The 14758-nt window shown below is 34.0% G+C and overlaps 1 protein-coding gene across 1 annotated transcript in view; it reads left to right on the forward strand.

Annotated features, from left to right (window-relative positions):
• The first annotated feature begins 244 nt into the window (after nt 1-244).
• LOC100368350 (inactive serine/threonine-protein kinase ULK4-like) overlaps nt 245-14758 on the forward strand; it is a 31929-nt gene continuing 17415 nt past the window's right edge. The window contains exons 1-15 of the mRNA XM_006823168.3: nt 245-492; nt 2113-2284; nt 3535-3634; nt 4162-4301; nt 5238-5400; nt 6071-6172; nt 6921-7080; nt 7911-8139; nt 8810-8973; nt 9634-9883; nt 11097-11345; nt 11947-11993; nt 12353-12431; nt 12893-13084; nt 13353-13514. Of these exons, the coding sequence (XP_006823231.1) occupies nt 2147-2284; nt 3535-3634; nt 4162-4301; nt 5238-5400; nt 6071-6172; nt 6921-7080; nt 7911-8139; nt 8810-8973; nt 9634-9883; nt 11097-11345; nt 11947-11993; nt 12353-12431; nt 12893-13084; nt 13353-13514 (2175 nt within the window). The 5' untranslated portion in view covers nt 245-492; nt 2113-2146. The remainder of the gene's footprint in view (nt 493-2112; nt 2285-3534; nt 3635-4161; nt 4302-5237; nt 5401-6070; nt 6173-6920; nt 7081-7910; nt 8140-8809; nt 8974-9633; nt 9884-11096; nt 11346-11946; nt 11994-12352; nt 12432-12892; nt 13085-13352; nt 13515-14758) is intronic.

Below are 14758 nucleotides of genomic sequence, written 5' to 3' on the forward strand. Positions count from 1 at the left end.
CTCATGGGTGAAACTATTCGGTAAAAGGTAATACCAATTTGGGAAACCAGGTAACTAGCTGGCATTGATACACATAGTTGTTGATTAGTTACTCATTTATTCGGTAAAAATGTATGCTACCACTTTCAAAAAAGTTTGTACACTGGTTTATGACATATCAACGACAACAACCTAATGGTTAGCCATTGCGTCATTGACCAAATGGAATAAACCATTTTTGATATTTGTTCGATGTCTCATTACTCCACTGAACATGTTTGCGACAAGAGCAAACTTGTCGTTTCTTAACCCATCGCATAGTTTACAAAGCCAAATTTAATCCTCGAACGAATCCATCTTTGTTTTTTGAGAGCTGGTAATACATCGGTGATTTGAAGAATAGAAAATTGTTACGTATGATCATTAGCGCTGATTACAACACTGTGACAGTCGTCAACTCAAAACGTAAACAGACAAAATGGCGGTCTAGTTGAACTATAACTTAAAGCACAGGTTAGTTTATGATTATGACTATAACCAAGCAGTGTTTTCATGTATGAATTTGCATATTATTTGTGTAATTGAATTATTCGAGGTAAAACGTGACGTAGGTAAAACATAGATACAGAATCGAAGACTCACGAAATTGGAAATGATTTCCAAATCGTCGGATGAACATATAGCTGCAGTTCTGTAGCTCATGGTTTCACTGGTGTCCGTTTTTGGCGTTTTCTGTTACATCGGCAGTCTGATTCGGTCGTCTATTGGTAATTGCGAAACCCTAGAGCTACAGTACGATACGTAGTCAGTTACCATACCGGATGTCACAAATCCATGTCGGCCAGGTTAATGACAGTTTATTAGCAAATATAGCTGGTTTCGCGATTACCAATAGATAAACGAATCGGACTACCGATGCGAGAGAAAACACCAAAAGCATGTACTTGATACATGCCTTGTAAATAAGCAAGGACAAACAGTTAAACTAAAGTTCATTCATAGAGTTACTCATTTTAATTAGTATTTCTTTGCGATTTTGGGTTCATCTCAAACTTCTTGTGACTATTTTTCAATTCGCAGATTACGCCACTTTAGCTTGCTATACAAACTTTCATATACATTTTTTTTGCAAATGGTAATGTGCCCTAAATATGTCGCATATTATAACTTGAATAAATACTTCAAAGAGTAAGTTGGAATTTTTTATGACAATGATGAGTTTTTGAAAATTCAAAATTCAGCTTAGTGTTTGCTTGGGGTAGAATTTTGCTTGAATTTGTCAGAAAATCTAGTGTTTAAATATTATTTTGTCTATCTTAATTTTTATCTTGTCTGTATCATTGTAGATGACTCCATTGTAAAACTTTTTCTTGTGACTAAAAAACTCAAAACAGTTTTGATCCAATTTCTTTTAAAATTGTATATTATATTTACCAAGTTGGGATCTCAGCCAAGTCAACCATGATGCATGTTCTGTGTATATTCTTCAAGATAGTTATTAAATTTTACTTAAAATTGTTTTGCTTGTCATTCTAATAACTCAGCCAACTTTTACTTAGATATGTTGCTGAACTATTAGTTTTTTGAAACTTATATAAAATTCAAGTTATATTGTTCTAGAAGAGCATTGCGATTAATACAGTATCTTTTCAGAAATATGAATATTATTGTGGAGACGTAAATGAAAGGAACCAACATTGTCAGTAATCTTGCTAATGAATTGCCTGTGCTGATTCAAACTGCCGTCTACTATTGCCCGTAATACCATTGCCTCTTTTTGAGAATGAGGTGGCCCAAAGTTTTTCAAATTGATAACGATCTCCAGACATCAACACAGGCAATTTGTTAGCAAGTTTTCTGATGATGTTGGTAATTAGGTATTCCTTTCCATTCACACGACCACAGTAATTACTTTATTTATGTAATTATGATGACTTTTTTAGCCTATATTTTTACCCAAGATAATATATTATTTGAATGTTTCAGGATTTTTGTACATGTACTCACTTTTACCATGCAAAGAAAAGATATTGCATTCTTAGTTTGTTATTCATCCACACATTTGTTATTTATTATAGGTCATCAATGGACAAGGTTGTACCGGTAATAGTTATGCTATGTTCTTTTTTTCAGGTTATAGGTGGGTTCTATTGATTGGCAATTGAAAATGGAGAACTTTGTACTATACGATGAGATCGGAAAAGGCAACCATTCTATAGTATACAAAGGTAGAAGAAAAGGAACCATCAATTTTGTAGCTATACATTGCATTGAGAAAGTGAAAAGACCTCAAATAACTAATAGGGTAGGTATACATGTACAGTGTATTAGTGTAGAAACTGAGAAAAAAGGAAATTGAAAAAAGGGAGATTATTTGGTCAACTCGTATGGTCAGCTGCCCACTTAACACTGAAAAAAATTGAGTAAAATTTGCTCACTTGGTGTTAATTAATCATGTGTGTTGTTTCTGCTTGATTTTCGGAGTTGAGAGGACACTTATTTCCATCTCCAAAATTTATAATTAGGTCTTATCATATAGGAATAACATAAAGAATATCTAACCGGTGTAATGAAAACTTATTGGGCGACAAGGCAATTGCCTTTCAGTTTAATTACTGCTGGGTAATTTGTACTTACACTTTAAAGAGAGTCCAGTTTAAGATGCATGTACGACTGACAGCCTGACAGGCTACCCTGAATAAATTAGCATAGCGAGTGAGTCAGTTTCAAGAATTTAACATGCCACATTTTCTGTGTAGCGTTCAAATTTTGCTGAATCAAACATTTTTACATTGTGTTGTACATGCAATGGTATGTTGACTGTGATGATGATAAGGTGTCTGGTTCGCCAGACTGATATTTGAAATAGATTTATTTTTTTAACTGTGTGGTAGTGTTAAAAAAATTACTGTATTTGTAAGCTAAATGAAATGAAATGAAATGAATTCAGTTTAGACATGTAGATTTCTCTGACCCTGATATCTCATATAGGGATTCTAGTCAGATGCGAATCATGTATTTAGTAATGGCATTTTCTTCAGAGAAATTTTTTGACATGTACTGCTTCTTGTACATACTGGCTATTGGAATGCTAGTGTGAGATTAGGATTGTCACTGACAATGAGTCAAGGCATTAAGCAACAGAATGCAAACAAAGTATATACCTGTACATGTATTACTAAATTGATAATAAATCTCTAGTCTTATCATACATACAACAGATATGCCACCAAGACCTTGATTAGGCCAAATAAACTCAAATTCTGGTAACCCTACTTTACTTGTTTTTGGGGGAAATTGAAAAGTTCATTCTATGCAAATATAGGTGAGCTCAAAGGTATGTATTTCTATGCAAATTAATTTAGGTATAGTTATTCCACCAATGTTGAATTTTTTATTTTATGTACTTTCTTATTTATATAATGACTACCACTTGGTTGTATTAATGAAATAAGTAAAATAAAAACCTACCTATACACCCACCAAATTTGGTATATTTTACATTAGCAAAATATTACTCAGACAAATAACATTGTTAATGCACTTGTATTACAGGTCCGACTGACTCATGAACTTGACCATGCTAATGTAGTTCATTTCCATGAGTGGTATGAAACTACTAATCACTTATGGTTAGTTGTAGAGCTATGTACAGGTAAGTAACTGACCATCAGAAGAATTAGCAGAAATACTCAATTTTAAACAAGAACCTTCTTAATTGGATCTTTTGAATACCAAAATTGTAATTTGAGATTAATTACTTCATCCCGGTATATGTCAAAGTCTTCCAATGAAATGAAGGAAAAAATGTGGCTTAAATATTCATAATATAAAAACTTTTGAGTAATGAATAATTGTCTAGCATATTAACCCTTTGTTTGCCAGAGTCCACTTTATTCACAAAATAAAACTGCGTATAAAATTTTTGCACAATTTTTCAAAAGTGTTGATCAAGATCTGTAATGTGAAATTACAGTCTAAATTTGGTCTAAAATTAACAAAAATAAAAATTTGAGAAATTTCCCACTAAAATTTGGGCAGAAAAATATTGTTCTTCTTTGGGTTATACATAAAGAAGCTACTAACCATTTGTTCATTGAAATCTTACACCACTAGGTTTTAGAAATTTCTCAAAAATCAAATGACAAATTCTGTACACTTTTTTATTGCTTCTTTTTTTAGGTGGGAGTCTGGAGACTTTGATATCACAAGACGAACATTTACCAGAAGCGGCTGTTCGTAAATTTGGCATTGATTTAGTACGAGGATTACATTATATTCATTCACTTGGCATTATATTTTGTGATTTAAGACCATCAAAGGTAAGGAATTAGTGATGACTGATTTCAAGCAATAAGATATGAATTATAATATGAGTCTTATGAAATGGGCGAGCTTTGCAAGTTTTATTGTCAGTCTTCTCAATGTTGAAAGCAGACATGCATTGTATTACAGCGTTTATCAGCTGTTTGATTTGTTTTTACTACAATAAATCCATACATTGCTGTTCGAATTCTGCTCTGGATGCATGCACCCTAATCACAACTAACCTAGGAAGTACGTAATGTTCACTATTTCAAGGTTGCTCACACATAGTGGAAATAGGAGTAAAACAGTTGTCTTATATATTAGAAAGCGATGAACCTACAGGTTATGCTTGAAACAACTCAAGAGTCTGGTGTGCATCTCAGCCTGATCTTAAAAGAAAATACCTCACATAGAACATTAATTTTGTAATATAGTCAACCATCGAACAGATAATTTTGCGAGTAAAACACACTAGGAGTTACAACCAAATCCACGGAACTGTTCGATAATGTTTGGCTGTTGACAGGACAGATATCTTGCAAATACCTTACCGGTAGTTGCTATACATTTATTACAGTACACATATTACTCAAAATTTTGACAACAATACAACTTTAAGCAGTACTGAAAATCAGACCATCGAAAGGTAAGGCCTAAAAAATTGCCAAGATATTGACCTGTACAGGCAATCAGACCAGCAAGGGTGAGGCCATAAACTGTACAAAACACTGACCAATGCTAGCAATCAGGTCATCAAAAATTAAGACTTAGTAGTCATTTGCAATGCAAGTAATTTTTCAGTCGAAAGTTTTGAATCTACATTTTTGAGATACCTGTTCACTGTTCAGTAGAGTTCTGAGTAAAGCTTAAATTTGGTACATTGTATATGTTTTTTTTTCAATTATTGTTATTTAGTGAGAAGTAAAAATATTCATCTTATTCATTTACAGATATTACTAGACGGAACCGGTATTTTAAAACTTGACGATTTCAGTTTGTCAAAAGTGGAAGATGAAGACTTGGAGGAACTATTTCAACAATTTGATGGTGACTCTGGTAGTCCGGATAGTTCTTGTGAAAATGAAAAGTCTCGAAGGCCGGGCAAATATTTAGGTGGGTTTGTCTAAAATTTCTAAGCCAGATTTTTGAATTGTCTGGCAAAATTGATACTAGAAATCTTTATTATTTTTCTTCTAGATTAATCTCACAAAAATATTTTAAAAGTTAAAAGTTTTTTGTTTGTTTTTTAATTTCACTGACCTGTGAAAGTTTCAATACTTTGTAGTCGTGATATGTTCACTGGGGTTCTATCTTCCCTGCAACTCTCCACTATTTATCAATCCATTTCTCAAAGCAAAACTGTTTGCTAGTAATTTTATATGTCACAACCGTATAGTGTTTGTCAGTGATTCAGAAGTAACCATACAATTTGTTTGGTGTGTGGTAACATATCAAAAGCAGACAATATGTACAAATGTTAATAAGTCTTCATCTGCGTTATTCTATTTTGTAGATTGATTTGTTATAAAACCTGGGAAAGTTTACTGCCTGAATACAGACATTGAGAAATCATTTAAATGCCTCTTCATACTATTCTAGTTTTTGATTACTGTGCGACTATAGAAAAGGGCGGAATGACCAATGCTTTTAAAGTCATATTTAGAATAAGGCATCATCTGATTTAAAAAACAAATTGTAACATGTCTGCTACTGTTTTTTTTACTGTCATTGACATCAAAAGACAATAATAATCTAATGGTATGCTTACTTTATTTTCTGATAGGTTCACCAATCTACATGGCACCTGAGGTAGTAGATGGTGGTAGTCATTCCATGGCTAGTGATCTATGGGCATTGGGATGTCTCTTGTATGAGATGTATACAGGTAAAGTAGAAACTATTGAGCTTATGCCGAGAATAATTTGAGGTCTACAGGAATTTGATTTTGATTGTAATTGAATTGATTAGTTAAAACGCGATAGTCGTCGCACCATGCGACATTTGTCTTGATAAACATTGATTTTCCCACAATCCAATGTGCTCTTTTAATGGAAATCACAAGTATGCTTGTGACTCCTTCAATACCTTCCAATTACCTAAAAAAATACCTAATTAAAGCTTGGAAACGTCTCAGTTTGTACTCGCTGATCTGCGCAACAGTCAGAGTCACCATCTTTGTTTATATGAGACCCATATATCTCACGCATGCGTGGCGTGACGACTACCGCCTTTTAAGCGAGCACCAGATTCATATTTTGTCAGTTTCTTTCCTCATTTTTTACTCAAACTGAGCTAGACCTTTATATCAATGGAACACTCATGAGGTTTGTTCATGGTGTGTTTGGGTGTTCATGCTGTCGATGTAAACTGCACCTAGATTGCTGGCAAATAAATTTGTTGGTCTTTCAACATTTTTTTCAGTTATTTGCTTGCTCCATATATTATTATTATAATTATACGCCATGTTGAATATGACATCTTTTGCCAGATGTTCACTCATTTGATACCACAATATAATTTTGTCAAAGTATTAAATGAATCAAAAAATGTGAAAAAAATTATGAAAAATCTCAGCTTAGGCACCATTGATATAATCTCTACTTTGCCTTATTATTTTGTTGTATTCCTTGCAGGAAAGCCTCCATTCATGGCCGAATTATATTCCGATTTATTAAATAAGATTTTGAAGCATGATTTCCCAGCACCGAGAGTGAGCGGCCCAAGAAGGCCGAAACCATCTCCAGAATTCTGTGATATATTGAATAATCTGTTGAAGAAGAACTCTGACGAGAGGTAGGTTATTACTGTACGGTTGTCTGGATTGATCTAATATGACCATGTGGTTTACACAGTGTTTTGACAAAAACGCATAGGACCATATAATTTACATTGTACATCATTTGCTTATGTTTTCCAATCCCCAAGCACATATCTGAATACAAAATGTTGATTAAATTACCCAAGGCGTATACAATATATAACAGATTGTCTGCTTGTGTTGTCGCATTCCTGTTGTCTATTGGTGGAAGGTTTCAGCAGGTATTATGTTAATAAGAGCAGCAGCAAACAATGCCATTCTTACTTTAGAATGTAAATTACTAATGGTTCTTGCCAAATTCAGAATTCTTGGCTATTCAGAATTCAGAAATGGTATTGTAACATCATGATGAAATTAAATTAATATCAATGAGTTAGCTCAACATCAGATCCAACCAGTAAGTATTCATTTTGAAGGTGGGTGATCACAGTTGCTATGTCAATTGCTATGGACAATGCTGAGCTCTAGAGCCATTTGCTATTGAATATTTGAATTTGAATGAAAGCTGATGGTCAGTATTTACAACTTTTTATTAAAATATGTTTATAAATTAAGGTACAACTTTCTGACTTGCACTGTAATAGGTGCTTTCACAATGAGATTTGGTGTTACATCTTTGAATACAAAGTTTTACCAATATATACTTACAAAATGCATGTTTACATGTTAAAGTTATGGATATGTAAAATAAAGTATATTCATGGATATCCTTGGCATGAGCAAGATTTTCGGTGAGATTTATACTAACAGATTTCTCAGTTTAATGAAGAGAAGGCTTCACCAGTTTCTTTATGTTTCATCTTAGAATGGACTGGAATAAACTTGTGTATCATCCCTTCTGGCAAGGTGCTCTAGTACACCCTGATGAGAAGGATACTTCATCAGCAGCTGCCGTGACAACGACAGCCACCATAGAGGAGCCACAGACTCAGGGAGGCAGTGACACCATGACATCAATGCAAGACTTGCCAACAGATACAGGAATATCTCTACAGAGCTCCATCACTGGCTCTGCAGCAACAACAAACCTCAAGGTGAAACTAAAACAGATAAAATATTCATTGAAAACATTACAAATTCTAAATCTTGATATTTCTCTGAGCGAAATATTCCATAAAATTGACTAAAAGACAATAAAAATCTTGATATTTCTCTGAGCGAAATATTCCATAAAATTGACTAAAAGACAATAAAAAAGAGGGAAACTCAAACTTGTTCCCATGGAAACAATGACTTTTTAATATTCTCGTGGTATTGATTAAGTTCTACTTTGGCAGCCATTTTGAATTAAAAATTGGTTATGATGCATATATTAAACTCAAAATTAAAAAAAAAGTAGTTTTGGTATCCCAAATTTTTTTCCAATAACCATTTACAAGGAAAAATGTTTGGAAGTAAATTCCTGGGTCAAAAGTGTGTTGGCTCAGAAATTAAGGGTGGACATTACCAACACACTTTTGATACATTTTTTTCTATGTTTTACATTCAACTTGTCAAAAATCCGTGAAAATAAGTCCATACAAAATGCTTATAAACTGTTTTCAGTTAAAATCAATTCCAGATAAAATAAAGTATTCTACAGTATTGGACTACATTCCTTCATATATATCATATGGTCGCTAGTAATTCCCTGCAAGCTAGTATGTTTAACAGAGATCATCATTAGTGAGGTGTAAATATTGAATGTTTCACTTTTCCCTCTAGAAGTACAGCGTGATTGAATTAACACCCGATAAACAAAGTGCGGCTGAGCGGTCACTGAATCGTAGCCAGACGTTTAAAACACTGAAGAGCGATAAAGGACAAGGTGATAGGCCGCAGACATCTCCTGAAGTCACTGATATCAAGGAAGCTGTGTTCAGTCTTAGGTATGTTTGATGAATTAATGGATGCTTAATTTTAAGCAAATACAGTTTCACATGTAATAAATAAATGGTTTTAATTTTGCAAGAGTCAGGGACAAATGTGAAATTTTGTAGCAATAACAATTTCTGTGGAGTCTTAAGGAATGAAATGTCATGGACTTGGTCTTCACAAATCACAGCAATTCCTAGCAGTTTTACAGTATATATATTTAAGAATTACTTTCTAGAAAGATTGATGAAGTACATATAGTTTCTTGCATTCAGCGTATTTCTTATTTAAATGTTTCTTTTCTTCTGAACCAGTCTATTTTGTGTTCTATGGCTATGTACATGCAAGGTAGCCTTAAACTCATCTATGTACAATGAACATATGGTTTAACATTTTCACCACCAGACTTTCTCACCCAAATTATTCTGCACTTTTTTTTATATTCTTCAATATTTCTGAAAATGAACCATTATTTTATAGCCACAATTTTAGTAAATTTTCAGTTTTTACTCAAACAATTTGGTTATTTTTGTCCAAATCTTCTGAATGAAGGTGCAGACTGTAAACAAGACTATTTTGTGAAAAGGTTAATACAAAGTACTTGGACTTTTATCGCTGATCAATCAAATGATACCAAAAGACAAATCAGTAACAGTCTTCCTTTCTCTCTACAGTTCAAGGCCACGAACTACACAGAACACCACATACAACCCTGACGATCATGCTGTAGAGAGCAGTCAGTATAGAAAAAGTCAGGTGAAACAGAGTCGCAAGACAACGGGGAGGACTTCGGAAATGCAGGGCATGAACATGGGACGTTTGAACCGAGACAGAAAACCATCTGATAGTCATAGCGCTGAAATGAAGGACTTGATTTTTACCACATGGGATTTGACAGTCACACAGATCATTGACAATCCTAAGGTATTGTAGAAAAAAAGGTTGTCATAGCAACACCAGAGTTTAGAAAACGAGTATTGTTGCACAAATATTCATGAAGATGCACAACAAAATCATGTCTGGATTTTATGTTATAAATTGTTTATATTTATAAATTGAAACAGCAGTTACACACAGTACATCATAGTGAGGTGAGAGAGTGTTGACCAATCACAAATCATCATAGGCTGTGGAATGGAGGGGGGTGCCAACCTAGCCAACCCAGTTGATGGTTTAGATTTGTATCAAACTATTTGGTTTATAAATACATACTACGGTATATATTTTAAATTTGGTGACCTCTGTGATATTTTTAAAATTGTCTTTATTATTTACAAGATAATTTTTCGGGCACAATTATTTGATAATTTAAATCCAGCTTTTATTTAGAAGTGCATACATTATTATTCAGAATTCAAAATTAATGGGGACAAATTATCTGATTCCCTACCTGAATGCTTTTATGCTCTTCGCTACTTTCTTCGCAATTTCAATCAGTCTAAGACATTTTTAACCATGAAATTGGGAGCTCTAAGAATATCAAAGTTCAAGGCCTGCTTTATGTAATTTGGAATGAAATTTCCAGTTTCTTGGCTGCTACATCACTTTGTAAATGCCAGTGGAGGTGGTTGTGCATTTCACAACTTTAATAGATACACTTCCTTGACTGCAATCTCAGAGATGTGATGCAATGTATTGTAAATTGTTTCAATTTTGTGAAGATGGATTTCAAATTTTTTCAACATTTTGTAGCAGTGAAATCATCAAGGTTAACTAAAGGAATAAAATCCTGACATTATATAAATGTCAAGCAGTGAAAATTAAACAGTTTATAATTTGTATGAATATTAAATATATCACAAAATTATGTTTCATTTTGCTTTTGTGTGTGATTTTTTTGTTTAGATTTCATGAATGTTTCATACACCTTTAAAGGCAATCATGATGTCTACAGTACACATTAAAGCATTTGCTCTCTATAAAACTGATACTATACATAGTATATATAGTACAGAATCTGCATAGTGCTGATGACTAGAGTGTATCACCCTACCCACACACACACTTTGTATTCGATATTGACACTGTCACATGCGTGGTAGCCTCAGATCTAAACTTAGCTATCCATTTTTAAGTTGCGCAGCTTTTTTAACCAGGTTATTTGACTGTATTTTTTAATTTCTTTGAAAAATAACAGATCCAGAAGGTTGCATCACTTAAATGGGACAGCAAAGCCTTACCGATGCAAGTACCAAGCATGGAGAAAGTGAAGAAATTAAAAACAGAGGAGGTTGAGGATCTCTTGTTGGCCTTAGCTGATACTCTGTCTAAAGCAATAAATGATAAATCAGCGAGTAGTCAAAGAATGAGAGTACAACTCCTGAATTATATTGCATGTTTAGCTAATGAAGCCAGTGTTGCTGCTCTCATGATCAGGTCAAAGCTGGTGAGTACTTACTGCTGAGAGTGCAGTGCAGTGCAGTGCAGTTCAGCTCAGTTCAGCTCAGTTCAGTGCAGTGCAGTGCAGTGCAGTTCAGTGCAGTGCGGTGTACTGTGGTGTGGTGCGGTGCGGTACGGTGCAGTGCAGTCCAGTGTTCAGTGCAGTGCAGTGCAGTGCAGTGCAGTGCAGTGCAGTTCAGCTCAGTTCAGTGCAGTGCAGTGCAGTGCAGTGCAGTGCGGTGTGGTGTGGTGCGGTGCGGTACGGTGCAGTGCAGTCCAGTGTTCAATGCAGTGCAGTGCAGTGCAGTGCAGTGTAGTGTAGTGTAGTGGAGTGTAGTGTAGTGTAGTGTAGTGTAGTGTAGTGTAGTGTAGTGTAGTGTAGTGTACATGTAGTGTACATGTAGTGTAGTGTAGTGTAGTGTAGTGTAGTGTAGTGTAGTGTAGTGTAGTGTAGTGTAGTGTAGTGTAGTGTCACATTGTATAGTATATCAGTTAAATTGTATTGCATAAAGTGTCATGTGATGTAATATTACAGTAGCAGATTATTGTCATACTACTTTCCAATCTTTAGTTTGTATTTATAAATTATTTTCAATTTTTGTTCTCAGGTACCTGCACTACAACAACAAATAAAGTCACCACAGCATTTAGAAATGTAAGTTGATTTAATAATGACATAGTTATTAAAAATAAATGGCAACTACTATGTTGAGTGGGTGTGAGGTAACAGATTGGTGGTGGAGGGCGAATTCCCTTCATATTTCACCTAGTCTTCTCATCAGCAAACTAATTTGTCAATCCTTCCATGGTTTTTATCCATGCTATCTTGGAAAATAATGTTTTATTTTATGTGAGTGATTTTCAGATCTTTTGAATGTCTCTCTTTAATTGGGATCCCTTTTCTATATCAACCTAACTTGACAATTGTTAGGGTTTTTTACACTAGGGGGTACTAATATATTATTTGAAAATGCATTTCAATTTTATTTTCATGTTTGATGTTTCATTCGCCAGACGATGTAAAGCTGCCAGACCGCTTGGATTGATGGCTCATAATATTGAAGAACTTGATGAAACTTTGAGTCTTACTGAGGTAATCATGCAACTTTCTGATTCATTATGAGACTAGTACTTTAATATACAGATTTACACATATTAAAAGAGTTGTGGTCAACGTGCAGTGAGTGTTCAAATTTCAGGTAAACAAACAATGTATTTTACATGCGTTGTGTACGTCGCTATGAGTCTCATATCGAACAGAAAGTGACGAAACTACCAACACCCTTTGACATAGAGAGAAGGGAGAGAGAAATAAAATTAAAGTTCTTGCATTGAAGATGTGTTACCATATTTGCAATGATACAATCATATTCTTGTAGCACAGTTGCATATTTGACTATATAGATTTATGTCAAAGTTTATTTTGAAATGATTCTGATAGATGAGTAATAATTTTATCAATTATTGATAACAGTCCACAGTCTACGTCTTGAACACAGTGAAGTGTAAAACCTGTGCTGCTTCAATGTTCAACTCTAATGTTTTTGCATGTAGGTTGTGACTGCACTGACAGAAGTTGTTAGGGACCATTTCCGTAATGGCAAGTTAAAACAAGCTACTCTGCCTGCTCTTGGTGAATTGCTGAACTTGATAGCTACGCAAGAAGAACAGAAAGGCAGAGAAGTCGACAGCTGGTTGGTTCCATCTATCACATATACTATGATAATTAGATGTCTTCGAGAAGGGGTAAGTTGCTGGATAATGGTCAATGTTGTGCATGAATTAGCTTACATTTACATTGTAATTACATTTTGTACATACCAAATATATATTACTTATCGTATGACTGTAGTTCATATCATTCAGTTTAGTGTGGAATATCACTGTTTATATGGTATGATAAATGTCACGATATTGACTCTAAACATCAGTACAGGAATGAAAATAACAAATCATGTGGCGTGACATATGAGAAAGGTGTATTCAGATTGTTTCCTATCTTGTGATCTCATAGGAGGATGCAGTGGTTCAACACTATGCTGCTAAGATAATCGAGAGTGTTGCTACAACAACAGGAATACATGCCCTGAAGTTTTCAACCAATGAAACTGGTTTGTTGCTATGGTATCTGTTCAACCACTCAACTGCTGATTCACTGAAGATTACAGCAATCTCAGTAAGTCCTTTGGTCCAGGGACTTTTGATTCAGAACAATAAATGATTTTTAGCTCCGCTGTCGACTTTGTCGAGCGGAGCTTATCATATGAATGATTGTCCGTCGTCGTCGTCCGTGTCAATGTTTTACTTTTTCGACTTCTTCTTGAAAACTACAAGCCTGAATGCTTTGATACTTGGTGTATATGTACCTTGGGTAGACCTCTCTTAGGTTTGTTCATTTCATGTTGATATCTTCAATTCTCTAATTTTGGTGAATATTTTTGTAATTTTTGGTAAAAAGTGATATTTTCGACTTCTTGTTAAAAACCGCAAGTGCAATTGCTTTGATATTACATATATAGGTACTACATGTGGACCTCTCTCAGATTTGTTCATTTCGTGATGATATCTTCAATTCTCTAATTTTGGTGAATATTTTTGTCATTTTTGGTAAAAAGTGATATTTTCGACTTCTTGTTAAAAACCGCAAGTCCGATTGCTTTAATATTACATATATAGGTACTACATGTGGACCTCTCTCAGATTTGTTCATTTTGTGATGATATCTTCAATTCTCTAATTTTGGTGAATATTTTTGTAATTTTTGGTAAAAAGTGATATTTTCGACTTCTTGTTAAAAACCAATAGTTCAATTGCTTTGATATTACATATATAGATACTACATGTAGACCTTTCTCAGATTTGCTCATTTTGTGATGATATCTTCAGTTCTCTAATTTTGGTGAATATTTTTGGTAAAAAGTGATATTTTCGACTTCTTGTTAAAAACTGCAAGTCCGATTGCTTTGATATTACATATATAGGTACTACATGTGGACCTCTCTCAGATTTGTTCATTTTGTGATGATATCTTCAATTCTCTAATTAATTTATTTTGGTGAATATTTTTGTAATTTTTGGTAAAAAGTGATATTTTCGACTTCTTGTTAAAAACTGTAAGTCCGATTGCTTTGATACTATTCATATTGTTCATTTTCTAATGATGTCTTTAGTTCTTTAATTGAAATGTGCATTGCTAACAGCGGAGCTATCTCAGCCGATAGGCTGCTTGTTTTCATTTTCACTATTGTACCAAAGATATTGTGAGAGATCTAGGTTACCATTGATGATTTCAATAATGAACAGGAAAAAAAAGAAATTTTATAAAATCTTGGTATCTGTACAGATATATCTGAGGGGAAAATAGCCAATAATGTATATTCAACTTGGGACAAGTGTGCTCACGTACAATTGGTTATAAAA

Source organism: Saccoglossus kowalevskii, chromosome 22 (genome assembly GCF_978046115.1).
Source record: "Saccoglossus kowalevskii chromosome 22, keSacKowa6.1, whole genome shotgun sequence".
Lineage (NCBI taxonomy): Eukaryota > Metazoa > Hemichordata > Enteropneusta > Harrimaniidae > Saccoglossus > Saccoglossus kowalevskii.